This window comes from Propithecus coquereli, unplaced genomic scaffold (assembly GCF_000956105.1).
Source record: "Propithecus coquereli isolate 6110/MARCELLA unplaced genomic scaffold, Pcoq_1.0 Scaffold79, whole genome shotgun sequence".
NCBI lineage: Eukaryota > Metazoa > Chordata > Mammalia > Primates > Indriidae > Propithecus > Propithecus coquereli.
In genome coordinates, this window is record NW_012154062.1 from 4,424,580 (window position 1) to 4,438,999 (window position 14,420).

At 62.1% G+C, this 14,420-nt stretch overlaps 1 protein-coding gene across 4 annotated transcripts in view; it reads left to right on the forward strand.

The window, feature by feature from the left end:
- BMP1 (bone morphogenetic protein 1) overlaps positions 1–8,973 on the forward strand; it is a 37,727-nt gene extending 28,754 nt beyond the window's left edge. For 3 of the 4 annotated variants that reach the window (XM_012663032.1, XM_012663033.1, XM_012663034.1), the window contains 5 exons: positions 1,529–1,654; positions 4,465–4,592; positions 4,919–5,132; positions 6,590–6,840; positions 8,230–8,973. In XM_012663032.1, the coding sequence (XP_012518486.1) occupies positions 1,529–1,654; positions 4,465–4,592; positions 4,919–5,132; positions 6,590–6,840; positions 8,230–8,364 (854 nt within the window). In that variant the 3' untranslated portion in view covers positions 8,365–8,973. Of the gene's footprint in view, positions 1–829; positions 1,186–1,528; positions 1,655–4,464; positions 4,593–4,918; positions 5,133–6,589; positions 6,841–8,229 lie in introns of those variants that run through there. The other variant, XM_012663035.1, reaches the window with a different exon arrangement.
- The last annotated feature ends 5,447 nt before the right edge of the window (positions 8,974–14,420 follow it).

Genomic DNA, 14,420 nt, shown 5'->3' on the forward strand with positions numbered 1-14,420 from the left:
CATTCCCCAAGTGACCACAGACACTCCTGAGTATGTGGCTGTGACATACACACACCCGTGACCATGTGTGCTGCTGTGAGTTAGTGCACACACGTGTGTTCATGTGAGTGCGCGCACAGCTCTGCCTTCATACGTGTCTTTGTATCTGTGTGTGGGTGGCCACGTTCCTGTGTGTGCACGTGTGTCCCTCTCCCTCTGTATCTGTGCCTGCTTCCTCACACAGGTATGGGAGAACGTGGTGTATCTCTCGTGTGATGTGTGTGAGGTTGGCGGTGTCTGTGTCCGCATTTGTGCAGTCTGTTGTGGATGCGTGTCTATGTGTGTGTGGGTGGTGTGTACCACGTGCACACGGATGTGCGTGTCTGTGGATCAGTGTCCACGTTGCACGTTTGGGCAACAGTCATCCACGCGCAGAGTTGTGCAGGGACCTCGTGTCTGCAGTGTGTTCGTGTGAGTGTGTGTCTCTGTCTAACACATTCTGTAGCTGCAGCCGCCAGGGCGAGAGGCAGAGCGGGGCACCCCCCGCGCCCTTCCGTGTCCTGCTCCCCGTTTCTCTCCTTCCCGATGCGCACGCGCGTCGCTCCAGGCCTTCTCCCTGCCACAGGCTCTGTCTCCGTCCCTGTCGCTGTGCCTCCTCCCCCTGCTAACCCAGCCCTCCGTGCCCTGGCTGCGCCCGGACATGGCCCTGCATGTGTGTCCGCCTGACTTCCCGCCCCGCCCCGCAACCTGCCTCGGAGGCCTGGGTCTGGTGTTCACAGCTCTCCCTCCCTGGCCCCTGCCCTGCACCCCCACCCCTCGGTCCCCTTTCTCCTTCTCTCTCTCGTTTCAGAAAAGAGGCCAGCTCTGCAGCCCCCTCGGGGACGCCCCCACCAGCTCAAATTCCGAGTGCAGAAAAGAAACCGGACCCCCCAGTGAGGCCTGCCAGGCCTCCCGGACCCTTTGTTACTCAGGAACCTCACCTTGGACGGAATGGGATGGGGGCGTCGGTGCCCCCCCAGCCCCCGCCTCCGCTCTGCCACCCGGCCTGCCCCTCTCTGGCCGGACAGAACTGGTGCTCTCCACTCCCCCTGCCCCCTGCACGCGGACAGGGGGACCGTCCCCATCCCCCCCATTTTGATGGTGTCTGTGACATTTCCTGTTGTGAAGTAAAAGAGGGACCCCTGCGTCCTGCTCCTTTCTCTTGCAGTCTGCTTGTCCGTGTGTCTGTTTTTCCACTTGTCCGTCTGTCCAGTAAGCAGGTAATGGTAGGGGGTTCCCAAGCTGGTCCGCTGCGGACTCCCAGCCCTCCTCCACCCACCCTGCTCCTCTCTCTCCTGCAGCTGGGCCCCGCTCAGCTGGTTCCGCTTGACGGCTTGACGCAGTGCCCCGCGGACCCCTCAGCGCCTTGGCCGCCCACTCCCCGCCGGGCCTGGCCGGCTCTGGCCGGCTGCCGCTCTCTCCTGGTCGGGGGAAGCCCAGCTAGGCGTCCGCTTCCCTGGGGCGACCGGACCTCACACAGACCCGGCCTGCCCTTGTTTGCTCCCCACAGACAAGGACGAGTGCTCCAAGGATAACGGCGGCTGCCAGCAAGATTGCGTCAACACATTCGGCAGCTACGAGTGTCAGTGCCGCAGCGGCTTCGTGCTCCACGACAACAAGCACGACTGCAAAGAAGGTGAGGGGCGCCTGGGCTGGAAGGGGGCCCGTGCTGGACGCTCAGGGAGCTGAGCGGCCTCTCAGGTCCCCTCGATTCGCCTCCCACCTGGTGCACAGGTCTCCCTGCCCCTCCCCAAATATCTGGGCCGTGGCATCAGAGGTGGAGGAGTTCACCCTTCCAGGCTCTTCTTATGGTGGCTGGTGCTTCTTGACACCCACGTCCCAGGCTTTTTCTTTGTGGCGACCTCCTCCCAGCACAGAGGCAAGAAAGGACAGCGGTTCAGAGCACAGGCTCCCGAGCCAGCTGGCCTGGCCCAGCCCTGCTACTTGGCCAGCTGTGCACCCCTGAGTGACTGCTTGCCCTCTCTGTGCCTCGGTTTGCTCCTGCGTGAAATGTAGATAATACTCATACCTGCCTCGCAGGGGCGCTGGGCACCGTGAAGTGGTCCAAGCGGTGCCGGCTTGTAGCAAGCATAATTGGCCATGTCACACTCCTGACCCCTGGGGATCCCCGGAACAGGGTCACTGCCTTCCTGACGCTAAAGGCCTGCACGTACTTAAAAATAGCTCTTATGCCACCACTGGCGTCACCGATGCCTCTTTGGTCATGAAACAGCACAGGCCTGTTCCAAGGCAGTGATTCCACTGCGACACCTGCCTGCTGGGACGTCCAATCCCAGCAGCACAATGCAGACTTGCCTCTACCACTGGATGTCTGTGTGACTTTGGGCAAGTCACTTGACCCCTCTGAACTTCAGTTTCCTCGTCCAGGAAATGATATAAAATAATACCTACTTCGCGGGACACTGAGTTCTGAGCACTTAGCATGGTGCTTGGCAAATGACTCTTTTCGCCATGAGTAGGTGGACAGCCCAGGTATAGACAAATGAGCTGCTGACCAGAAAAAACACAACTGAACACTCAACAGTGAGCCAGTGGACAGCTGAGGGCTTCAAACCCAACAGGCTTCCCAAACGTGGAGTTCCTGACTCACAGAACTAGCTAGAGGGGACCTTATTCTGATGTCTAAACTGCATTCTGTCTCTGCGCTCTTGATGAGAAAGAGGATTTTGATAAAGGACAGCACCCACAGGATAGCCAGGGCAGGGGTGAAGCTTGCTGGGAAGACGGTCTGTTCATCTTCCGTGTTCTGATTCATTTTAGAAGCACACCCGGCTCCTTACTCAGGTGACAGGCTAATTACAGATCCGTCAGCGCAGAGGACCCAGCGCTGTGCAGGGTTCTGTAGGGGACCCCAGAGAGGAGTCCTTCTCCCTGGGCGATCGCAGAGAGCGCGGAAGACCAGGGTGGGAAGAGGGAGGGCAGGCGGCCACGTGAAAGCGCAGATGGGTAACGAGCATAGCTCGCATGTGGGGAGACGGGAACGTGGAGGGCAGTGCTCTCTGGGCCCTTGTGGCTGCGCATTCATTCTGTGAGCCTCTGACCCTGGGCACTGCTGTGTGGCCTGTGCCCCGCCCATTCCTGTTTTGCCCCCAGCCACAGTGCTTGGCTGCCCACGTCCCATCAGAGGGACCTGAACAATTGCATGATCACAAGTAAATCTGAGTTGGGGAGGCCACACTTTTCACAGGCAGAAGCCAGACGGATCGAGGAGATATAAGTAGTGAGAATGCGGTGACAGTGAGTGTTCTGGAAGGTGAGCTAAGAAGGAGAGCTAGACCGCGGCTGGCAGGGCACAGGAGAGCTTGTTCGGGATGCGCCGAGACCCACGGGCTGCAGGGCTGAGAGAGAGCGCGAGGGTGGATCAGTCGTGCCACGAATGGTCTCAGGTTGTGGACAGTCCATCCCGACAGGCAGGAAGGACACCTCCTCTGAGGCTACCAGGGCAGGGGAAGATGGAGGCAGGGAAGGTGAGTTCGCAGGTGGGGGGCCAGAAGTTGAAGCCATTTGTTCATCGGTCCTGAGGGCCTGGCTTTCTCCGGAGTGGGAGGGAGGAGCTGGGAGGTGACACGGAAGCTCCAGGAGGCGGCCGAGGGTTTGCAGCAGCTGCTGAGGGGCGAGAGGTGGAGCTGGGGAGAGAGTGCGGAGGGGTCTGGGGGCTCAGGCGAGGCTGGAGTCCACGGAGGGGTTTTCTACGATGCTGCCATGGAGGGGTGGGGCGCAAGGCCGCGGAGGGGGCTGTTCGGGCGCCGAGGAACAGCCCGGGTGATCAGCCCTGCAGTCAGCGGAGTCAACCGCGGAGGAAACATGGGAGAAGATGGAAGGATTGAGACTGTGGCAGTTGCTCTAAAGTTGGGTGACCGTAGTCAGGACAGCAAGGGCCTGAGCCCTACAGGAGCAGGGGTGGCCTCAGAGAGGGCGATGCGTGTGTGGCGTGGAGAAGCAGTGGATGGTGACGAGGCAGACAAGAGCCAGCAGGGCCGAGGTCAAGGAACAGAGGCCGCGTGGAGTGGACTGTCTGCATGTTTGTTGATATCACCTTGGAAGTTGGCAGGAGTGGGGGTGGGGAGAACTGAGTCAGGTGCCAAAGTCTCCTGTGACCGGGGAGGCTGTCGGCGGTCAGCCGATGGCAGCTTCGAGGCGGGGAAGAGGGGGTGTGGCCCCACGGCTGCTGCAGAGACCCAAGGGGTTCACCTGCGGAGCCTGCAGCGGCCGCCTCCACGGACGCTGCCACGTGGGCCTCACCAAGAGCTTCTGTAGGAACCGCGCAGCCAGGTCTCCCAGGTGCGGGTCGCTGCATGAAAGGGCAGTATGTGTGCCCTCAGTCCAGGTTGTAAGTGGGGGCAGGAGACGGAAGGAAGGAGGGCTCAGGGGGCATCAGAGCATGGGGTCCCTGCCGATCCCCTTCTGTCACTTGCTTCCCTGCAGCCGGCTGTGACCACAAGGTGACGTCCACCAGCGGCACCATCACCAGCCCCAACTGGCCTGACAAGTATCCCAGCAAGAAGGAGTGCACCTGGGCCATCTCCAGCACCCCTGGGCACCGGGTCAAGCTGGTAAGGTGCCCGCTCCCTGGCACGCATGGGCACCCCTGCCCCTCCGTGCCATCTCCAAAGCCCAGTGTGAGCCAGAGACGCTGCCCAGAGCCATGCAGGCTGCAGGCCGGGGGCCCTGGCCGAGCACAGAGGTGCTGTTCCTGGGAGAACCCCAAGTCTGGCCTGGACACAGGCCCCTTGCCCAGCACATGGGTTGTCCCTACCATTGCCCCATTCCTGGGTCCTCCCTCACCGTCACCCCTAGCAGGGCTGCTCCCTTGGCTGTCCCTGCCCCGCCTGCCCTCCAGCCGAGTTCCTAATCTCGTCTCCTCCCTTGCGACCTCCAGACCTTTGTGGAGATGGACATCGAGTCTCAGCCCGAGTGTGCCTACGACCACCTGGAGGTGTTCGACGGGCGTGACGCCAAGGCCCCTGTCCTCGGCCGCTTCTGCGGGAGCAAGAAGCCCGAGCCTGTCCTGGCCACGGGCAACCGCATGTTCCTGCGCTTCTACTCTGACAACTCGGTCCAGAGGAAGGGCTTCCAGGCCTCCCACTCCACAGGTGAGGCCCACCGTGGGCAGCCGTGTCCTCGTGCTGTCATTGCTGTGAAGGCGTCCCCTGAGGCTGGTCTCCAGTCCAGGCCCTGGCGTGGGGTCTGTGCTACAAAGAGCTTACGAAGGCTCGAAGACAGCCCGGGCCTTCCGCTTGGGGATTGCAGAGATGGGGAGGGGGTCCCTCGGACCCTCCCCTGGCACCACACTTGCCATTGCAGCGGGCCAGCCCACCCCAGCCCCCAATGCACGCCTCCGTTCGTTCTGCAGATGCCTGCTGACACGTAGCCTGCGTGAGGCAGCGTTCTACGTGCAGGTCACAGAAATGAACCAAGCGGAAGGAGGTCCCCGTCCTGGAGGGGCTTGCCCTGCACTTGTTTGTTTATTCGGGAGCCACGGACTGAGCTCTCGCGCTGCGAGAAAGCCGAGAGGCACGTGGCCATGAAGCAGGCATGAGCCCTTCGCCCCTCTCCGCCCCAGGACTCACAGTGCAGAGATAAGTCAGGCACGTGGCATTGGCGCAGGAGGGCGGGCGCTAGGCCTTAGCCGGCGTGAGCTGGCAGAGTCATTCCGCAGCCCCGGCGCAGCCCAGGGTGTGCGCAGGCGACAGCTGGTCATTTGGTTTGTCTGGAGCCTTGGGTGTGTGAGGACAGCAGTGACGTGGGGACAGTGCGGCTGCAGAGAAAGGCTGGAGAAAGGCCGGGCCTGGGAGGCCTCGGGTGCCAGGCCAAGATGTCACACAGGAGCCTTGCAGTCTCCCTGTGGCCCTGAGCCACCTGTCGGGGCGTCCCCAGAGCCGAGGGGTCCACAGCTTTCCCTCCCCACTTCCACCCCATCCCTAACGCAGCCCTGCCCAGCCCTCTCCGCCTCCTGCCGGGAGACAGAGCGCCAGGTGCAGGCAGAGGCCAGAGGGCACCAGGAAGCTGGGCCGTGCTCCTGTCCGCGCCTCCCAGCACAGGGTTGCGACCCGGAGGCCCGGAACTCATCTGGCCCTCGGACCTGCTATGTTTGGCCCACACTGTGTTTTTTAAAAACTTGAGCCAACATGTAAAAATCAGAAGTTTTCATACAAAAACCCAGATGTACAGCTTCTCTTGAAAATGGAAGCTCTGGCAGCGCTGGGCCTGCATTCTTCCATGACAGCCATCAGCTGGAGCCCATGAGCAATGTCCCCTTCAGACAGAGTGTGCTGTCCCCGTCACCGCCGCTCCGCACTGCCTCTCACGCAGGAGGTCTCACCCTGCGCGTGTCCCCCTCACCGCCCCGTGGTCCCCCAGCCTCCGCAGGGTCCGTGCAGCGGTGGAGCGGCAGAGCGCTCGTTCTGGGGCAAGGCCTGGGGCAGGTCGCAGCTGGCCTGTCACTAGCCATGTGGCCTTACCCACAGCCTCCATTCTGCCGTGAGGGCGCAGCGTGGTGCCGCACAGCGGGTGCTCAGGGGGTGGTGGCCGATCTTGTCATCCGCTGCAGAGTGCGGAGGCCAGGTGCGGGCTGACGTGAAGACCAAGGACCTTTATTCCCACGCCCAGTTTGGCGACAACAACTACCCCGGGGGGCTGGACTGCGAGTGGGTCATCGTGGCCGAGGAAGGCTACGGCGTGCAGCTCGTGTTCCAGACCTTCGAGGTGGAGGAGGAGGCAGACTGCGGCTACGACTACATGGAGCTCTTCGATGGCTACGACAGCACGGCCCCCAGGCTGGGGCGCTACTGCGGCTCGGGGGTGAGCCCCCACTCCTCCTCTCCCCCTCGCCCTGCGCTGCCCTCCCATTCTCGCCCCAATCCCCGCGCCCACGGTGCAGGCCCCTGGAGGCCCGGAGTGCGAGGGTGAGCGCAGCACGCGTCTGGCCCTCTGCGGGAGCCCGGACACCCAGCCTGGTGGGGGCTGCTCCGAGAAGCCGCCCTGCCCTGCTCTACCCTCACCCAGGAAACCCGCTCCTTTCTAGGCAACCCACAGATTCTGGCAGCCTCTGGGACAGGCCCTGCCCTGACCCAGACCTGCTCAGAAGCCTGGGTCCCTGTCCCTGCCATCCCCTCCCCGGCCCCCACCTCTCCCATGGCCACGCTCCAGGCAGCCGGGTGCCCCCGGGAGGGTTAAACCTTCCAGGAGCTGCGGCAGCTGCTGGACCCAGCGTCGGCCTCCTGCATCCCTGAGGAGCAGAGCGCCAGCTTCCATGTGGCTGGCAGGGGCTGGGACAAGGCGGAGTGGGAAGCGGCTCAGCTGCTCTGGCATCCCCTGGCGACCAGGCTAGCGCCCCCCTCCCCGCTTCACCCTTCCTTCTGAGTCCCACACCAAATCGGGTGTCCCCAGGTGGCTTCTTCCAGAGACCTCCCCCAGGCTGGAGCCAACGGGAGGGGACCTGGGGAAGGAAAACAGTCAGGGCTTCCTGGCACAGCTACTGGAAACATCCCCAAGGTTCTCAGAAATTCCTTCTATGCCTAGAGGGCCAGGGCATTGGCGCGCTAACGCTCTGCGGGTGGCCCACACTCTGGGCTTACAGGAGCCACCGAAGGGGTGTCCCCTTGGCCAGGACCAGGGCGGGACTGGGGGATGGCAGAGTGCAGGTCCAGGGGAGACCACACTTCTCCCTGCAGCTTCCGCCACGCCCTGGCAGAGAAGCAGCTGTGCCATCTTCTCTAACAGCTGGGACAGCAAGAAGGCAAAGCCGCTCAAAGAACCCCTCCCTTTGCAGAACACTTCCACATTGTCCTCTCCTGTGTGTTTCTCCAGCCACCCTCCTGGGCTGGGAGAGCAGAGAGCTTTTGCCCCTGTTTGCAGCTGAAGGAAGTGCGTCCCAAAGAGGGGAGGTGGCTCGCCCAGGACGACAGCACTAACTAGTAGCACGGCTGGGTTTAGAAGGCAGGGCTGACTCTGAACTTAAGACAAGCTCCCCTGCCCCGTGCTCTCTGCCTTCCCCCAGGAGCACCATTAAACTCCCACTAGCCTAGTAAGAAAAAAAACACCTCCCATTAGCGAGAAACTCTCTGCTTCAGGGCGCTGGGGAACTCGGTGACAGCTGGGGAGCATCCTCAGGGCTGGGCGCCTTGGGGAGGGCAGAGGGGAGCCCCAGCCCCTCTTCCTCCACCTCACGCCATCCCTCTCCTCTGCCAGCCTCCCGAGGAGGTGTACTCGGCGGGAGATTCTGTCCTGGTGAAGTTCCACTCGGATGACACCATCACCAAAAAAGGCTTCCACCTGCGCTACACCAGCACCAAGTTCCAGGACACACTCCACAGCAGGAAGTGACGCTGCGCTCGCACAGGGGCGGGAAGGGAGGCCTGCTTCGCGCGGTCGCCTAGACCGGACAGTGGGGGCGGGGGGGCGGAGGGGCGGGTGGAAGGCGACACACTGTCCCCCTCCCCCAGGCACCAGGGTCTGCAGGGCCCATGGGCCAGGTGAGGCCGTCCCCAGGAGGTGGGGGAATTGGACTCCTTCATAAGCCACGTCCCCACCGCCCCCACCAGGGCGAGGGGCCAGGGCCAGGGAGCCGGAGCTTTCACTGAGACACTTGAAGTGACCATTCCTCTCTGGGGGCCCCGCCCGGTGGCGGGAGGGACTGCCAGCAGGACCCCGCCACCTCCCGACATCTCTGCACGCCGCACTGTGTATAGCTGGCGGCGTCATCCTCATTGTAACGGACGTTTCCCACCCCTGCTCCAGCCTAGGTTTGGTTTTATTCTGAGCCCTCACTTCCCCTGTTTCCTGGGGCACGCGTGTCCACATGTGTCCCCCCCGGGAGCCTCAGTGGGGAGCTGATGGGGAGCGGGTGGAGAAAAAAGACAGGGCTTCTCTGGGGCCCAGTGGCTGGTCAGCCACACGGGGCATCCCAGCCAATAAACCGAAAGTGTTACAGCCGATGTCCTGTGCCAGATGCTGTCTGGGCCGCGGGGCGGTGTTGTCTCGTTCCAGATGTGCCGACTTGCTGTGTGTCTGAGGCCGGCATGCCGCCAGGGCACCTGGCCTCACTGGCTGCCCTCTCTCCTGTGACTCCAGGCCCTCCGAGGGTGTGATTTCACACTTGGGCACACGCACGCTCACAGGCGCCCATCACACCACGTGCACACGCCACTCCTGGCCCTCCCACGCAGGGGGAAGGGTAGAACATTCTGTGAAGAGGCTCTTTGGTGGGGAGGGAGGAGGCACGTAAAAGGGGTTCGAGGTGCGTCTGTTCACGTGGGTTTTCTGGCGGTATCCAGGGAAGGCAGGTGGGCCGCAAGGGTGTCCAGCTAGGGGAGCACGCAAGAGCCAAAAAAGCCGCATCAGCTAGGCCAGGTCCCCTCTTGGCCCCCCTGCCTGCCTTCCCCGCGGTCAGATGCTGAGTGCCTGCCCCCGTGGGTCCTCCTCTCCTCCTGGAGACAAGAGCCAGAGCGCAGCAGCCGCTGAGCAAACATTCCAGCTCTGGCCTCTCCTCCCAGGCGACCCAAGGCTGTGTCTTGTCCCCTCCTCCTTCCTGCCATTGCCCCCTCTCTGCAGCCAGCAGTGAGGCCCAGACATGTGCCTCCCAGAGGCCAGGAGGAGAGATGCCACATCCATCCCTGTCCTTCCCTTCCCAGGAGGCTCTCCCTCCCCTTCCCTACGTGGATCTCACAGGGTGGGTCTCACAGGGGAGGAAAGCCCAGAGGGGACCTGGCTCCTGAGCTCCCAGATGCTGGAGAGAGCCGGGCAGCCTGCTGTAAGCCCTGGGGTCCCTGAGGGCCCTCAGTGGACTGCAGGTCTTTTCCTGCCTCCTCCCTGCTGCAGGGGCCAATGCTGCGCCAGATGCTGTCTGGACTCTGGGGACCCACCCCCAGAAAGCAGTGCAGCCTGGTGGACCCCATTTTGCCCCTTTAAGGAGAAAGCAGCAGCGGAAGCCAGACATGCTACTGGCCGGATGTGCTTGCAGGGGTCTCTTCTCCCAGGGAGCCTGCTGTCCCCACCAGGCTGCTGCCCTCTCCTCGGGGCCTGAGCACAGGTGTGGCCCTGGAGCCCTGCGAGAGCGGGAGACGCCCAGAGGGGTCACTGCTGACTGTGCCAGTGAAGTCACAGGCTGCAATGGCCCTGCCACTCCTCCTTGCTGCTTTGTCCTCAGCCCTCCAGGTTCTTCTGAAGCTCAAAGGACACCAACCCCAGCTCACAAGCCCAAAGGAGCCAGGGTCATAACTTCGTCCAGACTGAGGGGCTCCAGCCCACAGAGACATATGTGGTCCCCCACCGCTAACAGGGTCCTTATGAACAGCAGCCCACAGCTAGAGGCGGGCTCCGGATAGAGCCGTGCATCCAGCCAGGCACACTTCCCAAGGCTCCGCCACCCACATAGACGCGGACCCCCCAGGGACCCGTGCGGGCCAGCCCGCCCAGCCTTCCCAGGGTGCATCTCAGTGGTGGGCATAGCCCCTCTGGTCCAGGCTGGGCGCAGCCGGGGAAGCTAGGTGCCAATAATAGTAAAAGACACAGAGCGTCCTGGAGACCCACGGCCAAACCAAAGCAGGGCAGGAGCTTTGGTGCCAGGGCCAGAGCCACAGCCACGGTGTGAGCTCCCAAACCACCCCGTGGTGTGGATACAAATCCCAAAGACCACCAAGCAGTTCCACATGGCAGTGTGGGGTTCGCTGTCCTGGTCAGCCAAGAAGCAGGGGCACGGCCTGTCTGGATGCGCAGATGTCCACGCACAGGTGCCTGCAGTTGGGCAGTAGGCAGCCTCCAGCAGAGTGATGGGCAGGACGGAGGAGGAGGAGGAGGAGGAGGAGGAGGAGGAGGAGGAGGAGGAGGAGGAGGAGGAAGATTTTGAGGACAGGGGCCAGAGAGGGCCCGAGGAAGACAGGATGGTGGGTAGGGAAGGAGCAGGGGTCTGCCTCCCAGGGTGGTGGGGGCCAACAGGACGTATTTGAGAGCCCAGGAAGCCGCTGTGTGCTCTGGGCCCAGCCCGTCCTCCCCTTCTGGCCGCTCAGGGTTCTAGACGGGCGACTCCAGTGCAGCTGCCCATCTGCTCAGGTGATCCCATGTCAGAGGATGGCCTCTGCCTCCTCCAACTGTGCCCAAGTCCCCGAGGTCCCCTGGGCCCCCTGGGTCCTGAGCACCTGAAGAGCATTGGGAGAGCCAGGATGAAGCTGCCTGACCGGGCCAAGAGGGTGCCACGAGCCTGGCAGGAAGGAGACGTGGCTCTGCCATGCTTGGCTCTGTGACCGCGGCCAGCTGCCCCCTCCCCAAACCTCTCCCCTGTCCCCAGCACCCTTCCTGCTGTGGCCAGGGGCAGACTTGAAAACCCAATGTCAAAGCAGCCGGAGCCCAGGGGGCCGGGATGCTGAAGCAACTGGGACCCTCTGCAGAGGCGCGTGGCTTCCAGGGCCCACCGCTGGCGAGACTGTAAAATCGGTAAAGTCGGGTGCCTGGCTCTGCCCCTGCCCCTGCCCCACCCCACAGCCTTCTAGGTAATAAAAGGGTCCCAAGCCTGAGGCTGACAAAGCCCATTTTGAACACTAGCTCTACCACGTGGTGGTGGCTGTGTGGCCCTAAACAAGTCACTTCACCTCTCTGAACCTCGGTGTCTTCATCTAGAAACCTGGGATGAGAATAACCCCTTACGTGGTTGTGGAGAAGGAATGAGATAACCTTTGAAGAGAGCCCGTAGAGGGCTCTTCGTAAGTGGGCCTGCAGCCCCCTCCTCTCCCAGGCAACGCTCTCGTTCCTGCATTTCTCTACTCCTGCGCTAAAAGGAAACTTCTGGGCACATTAGTTCCCACTCAGGCATTAGGAGCTTAGTGCAGAGCTGCGCCTGCCCAGAGGGGGCCATGCTTACCCACAGCAAGGAGGGGCTTGCGGGGCAGTGGGGGACGTAATTTCTGGCGAGCTGGTCACCTTCCTGGGCACCTCTCAAGTCACACCCTGTACTTGACTATCCCTGCGCACAAGGCTGATTCTAAAATCTGTGAAAAGATTTGCTGCTCCAGTTTGCAAAAATAGTAGTGCCTGACTTGGAGAGTTGGGGAGAAGGCAGCCAGATGTTTTCCCCAGGGAACCCGGAGCCCACTCCCCCCAAAACCCAGCCTCCTGCCCCGGCCCCTGCCCTTCCCCCACTCCCCTCCCCCACCCCGCAAACATCTGGTTCCAATCTCCTCCAGATGCTGTGGCCAAGCTGTTTTATGGCCAATCACCTCAGCTCAGCTTCCTGAAGGCCTCCCTCCATTTCGGGGAATGGTCCCTCCCAGTCCCTTTCCTTGGGACCCCAGTTACCTCTTTTCCTAACACGGAGAACATAACACAGCTGGGGAAACCACGAGGGTCCTCAGAGCTGGCTCCTCTCCTCCACCACGTTGTGGAGGGCAGGGGGTTCTCATCTGCCCAGGATTCAAAGGAAAGATGCTGGCGCAGGACGAATGGGCTGGGCAGGGAGGTGCGGGTGGGTGCCCGGGCAGAGGAGCATGTGCAAGTTGGGCGTGGGGTGCAAGTGTGTGCCACCACATGTTTGTGGGTGTGTGTGTGCGCCTGCACAGCAGAACACCCACCCGGAACCTTTGCGGCCACTGCCTCATCTTCCCTCTCCGCCTGGACTACAGACAGAGCCAACTCAGGGACGCTCAGCTACGGTTCAGGGTTGTCCCCCACCTTGGAGCTCTCTGTGGCCTCCTAGGCTGTCCTCCAAATCCAGTGCAGGGAGGGTGTGTGTGTGTGTGTGTGTGTGTGTGTGTGTGTGCGCGCATGCGCGTGCGCACTCATGTGGACTCCCTCCCTCCACCAGGTCAGATTAGACCCCAGGCCAGAAAGGACCCCAGAGTGGACATTGGCGGACACCCTGACCCAGCTCCGTCTGACCGGTGCTTGGAGCAGCCCGGGCTGGCCGCGTGCCAGGGACTGGCCATCTGGACAGAGCAAGAAGAAGCCGCTGCCGGCTCTCTGGAGGGATCCACATGGGGCCCCTCCCACACCCCACCTCCATTCACTGCCTTTGTCCCCCACTACAAGGGCTCTGGGAGCCAATCTCTGCCCCCAAGAAACCCAGAAGGGTTCACAAAAGGAAGACTGCAGCTTGTCCCTCTGGAGGACTCAGGAAACGTCTCAGCTGGGAGTGGGGGAGGCCTTTGCAGGCCTGCAGAGGCAGGAGGGTGGACCCCGAGTCACTCCCCATCTTCCAAGCGCTGCCCACTACTCCTTTAAATCAAGCCTCCCTGGCATTTGTGACTCCACAGCCCCCCCTGGCGTTATTCTGGAACTAGGCAGGGCCTTGGGTAGCCGGAAGTAACCTGGAGGAAGTCCGGGCAGGAAGACCCACCGCCCTGGTCTTACTGCCCCAGGTGGCCCCTGGTACACACTAGGGGAGATGGGACGATTCCAGTTTCCGAATCGAATCCTGGGCACAGTCGCCTACTGGCTGTAAGACGTGAGTGGCCTTCCTTGTGCCTCAGTGTCTTCATCTATTAAGTGGGAATAATTCTGCCCAGAGCCATTGTGAAGGCCACAGGAGCTGCCACCAGCCCGAGGTAGGTGCCTGGCGCGTAGCAGGAAGCGCTCGTCCGCCCTCAGCTTTGCTTCCCCTCCCCCAGAGCTGTGACCAAGCTCTGCATGACACGGTTAATGTGGCCTGGAGTCAGGCGGTGTTGGTGAGGTGCCTCTGACTTTCTGGAGCTTTCCTCCTCCAGAGAGGACCATGACGGTGCATCCGTAACAGCAGACACAGAGCTGGCTCAGCTCTGCACGCAGCAGCCCTGCTGGGGGAGGGCACGCGCGGGCTCTTGGGAGAGGGAAATTCCATGGCATCTGGGTCCCAGCAGTGACAAGCTGCTACAGCGGGAAGGGCTCCAGATTGCTGCAGGTCCTCCTCTAGGAGCCTCAGTTTCCCCACAGGAGAAGCACTGGGTGGAACAAAAGTCCCTTCCACGCCGGAGATGTGACTTTGCACCCTGAGGCTGGGTTCCCACAGTGAGACATGGGTGTTCCCTGGGAACGATTCTAGGTGGCCCGTGCCGGGGGCATCCCCATTTGAGCTCCTCTGTGGATTGTGCAACTCACCCTCCCCCCAGGGCCCAAAGAGAGGCAGCGCTGTGATCTGAGTGTGTGTCTCCCCCAAATTCATAGGTTGAAATCCTAAGTCCCCAAAATGCTGGAGTTAGGAGGTGGGGCCTGTGGAAGGTGTGGGGTCAGGGAGGTGGAGCCCACGTGGATGGGATTAGTGCTCTTATAAAGGGAGCCCGAGGACGCGTGTTCGCCCCTTCTACCGTGGGAGGACACAGGGAACAGACGGCCCACTGTGACCCGGGAAGCCAGGCCTTGCCAACACCGAATCCGCCAGCGCCTTGGTCTTGGTCGTGTCCAGAGCTGTGAGAGACAGA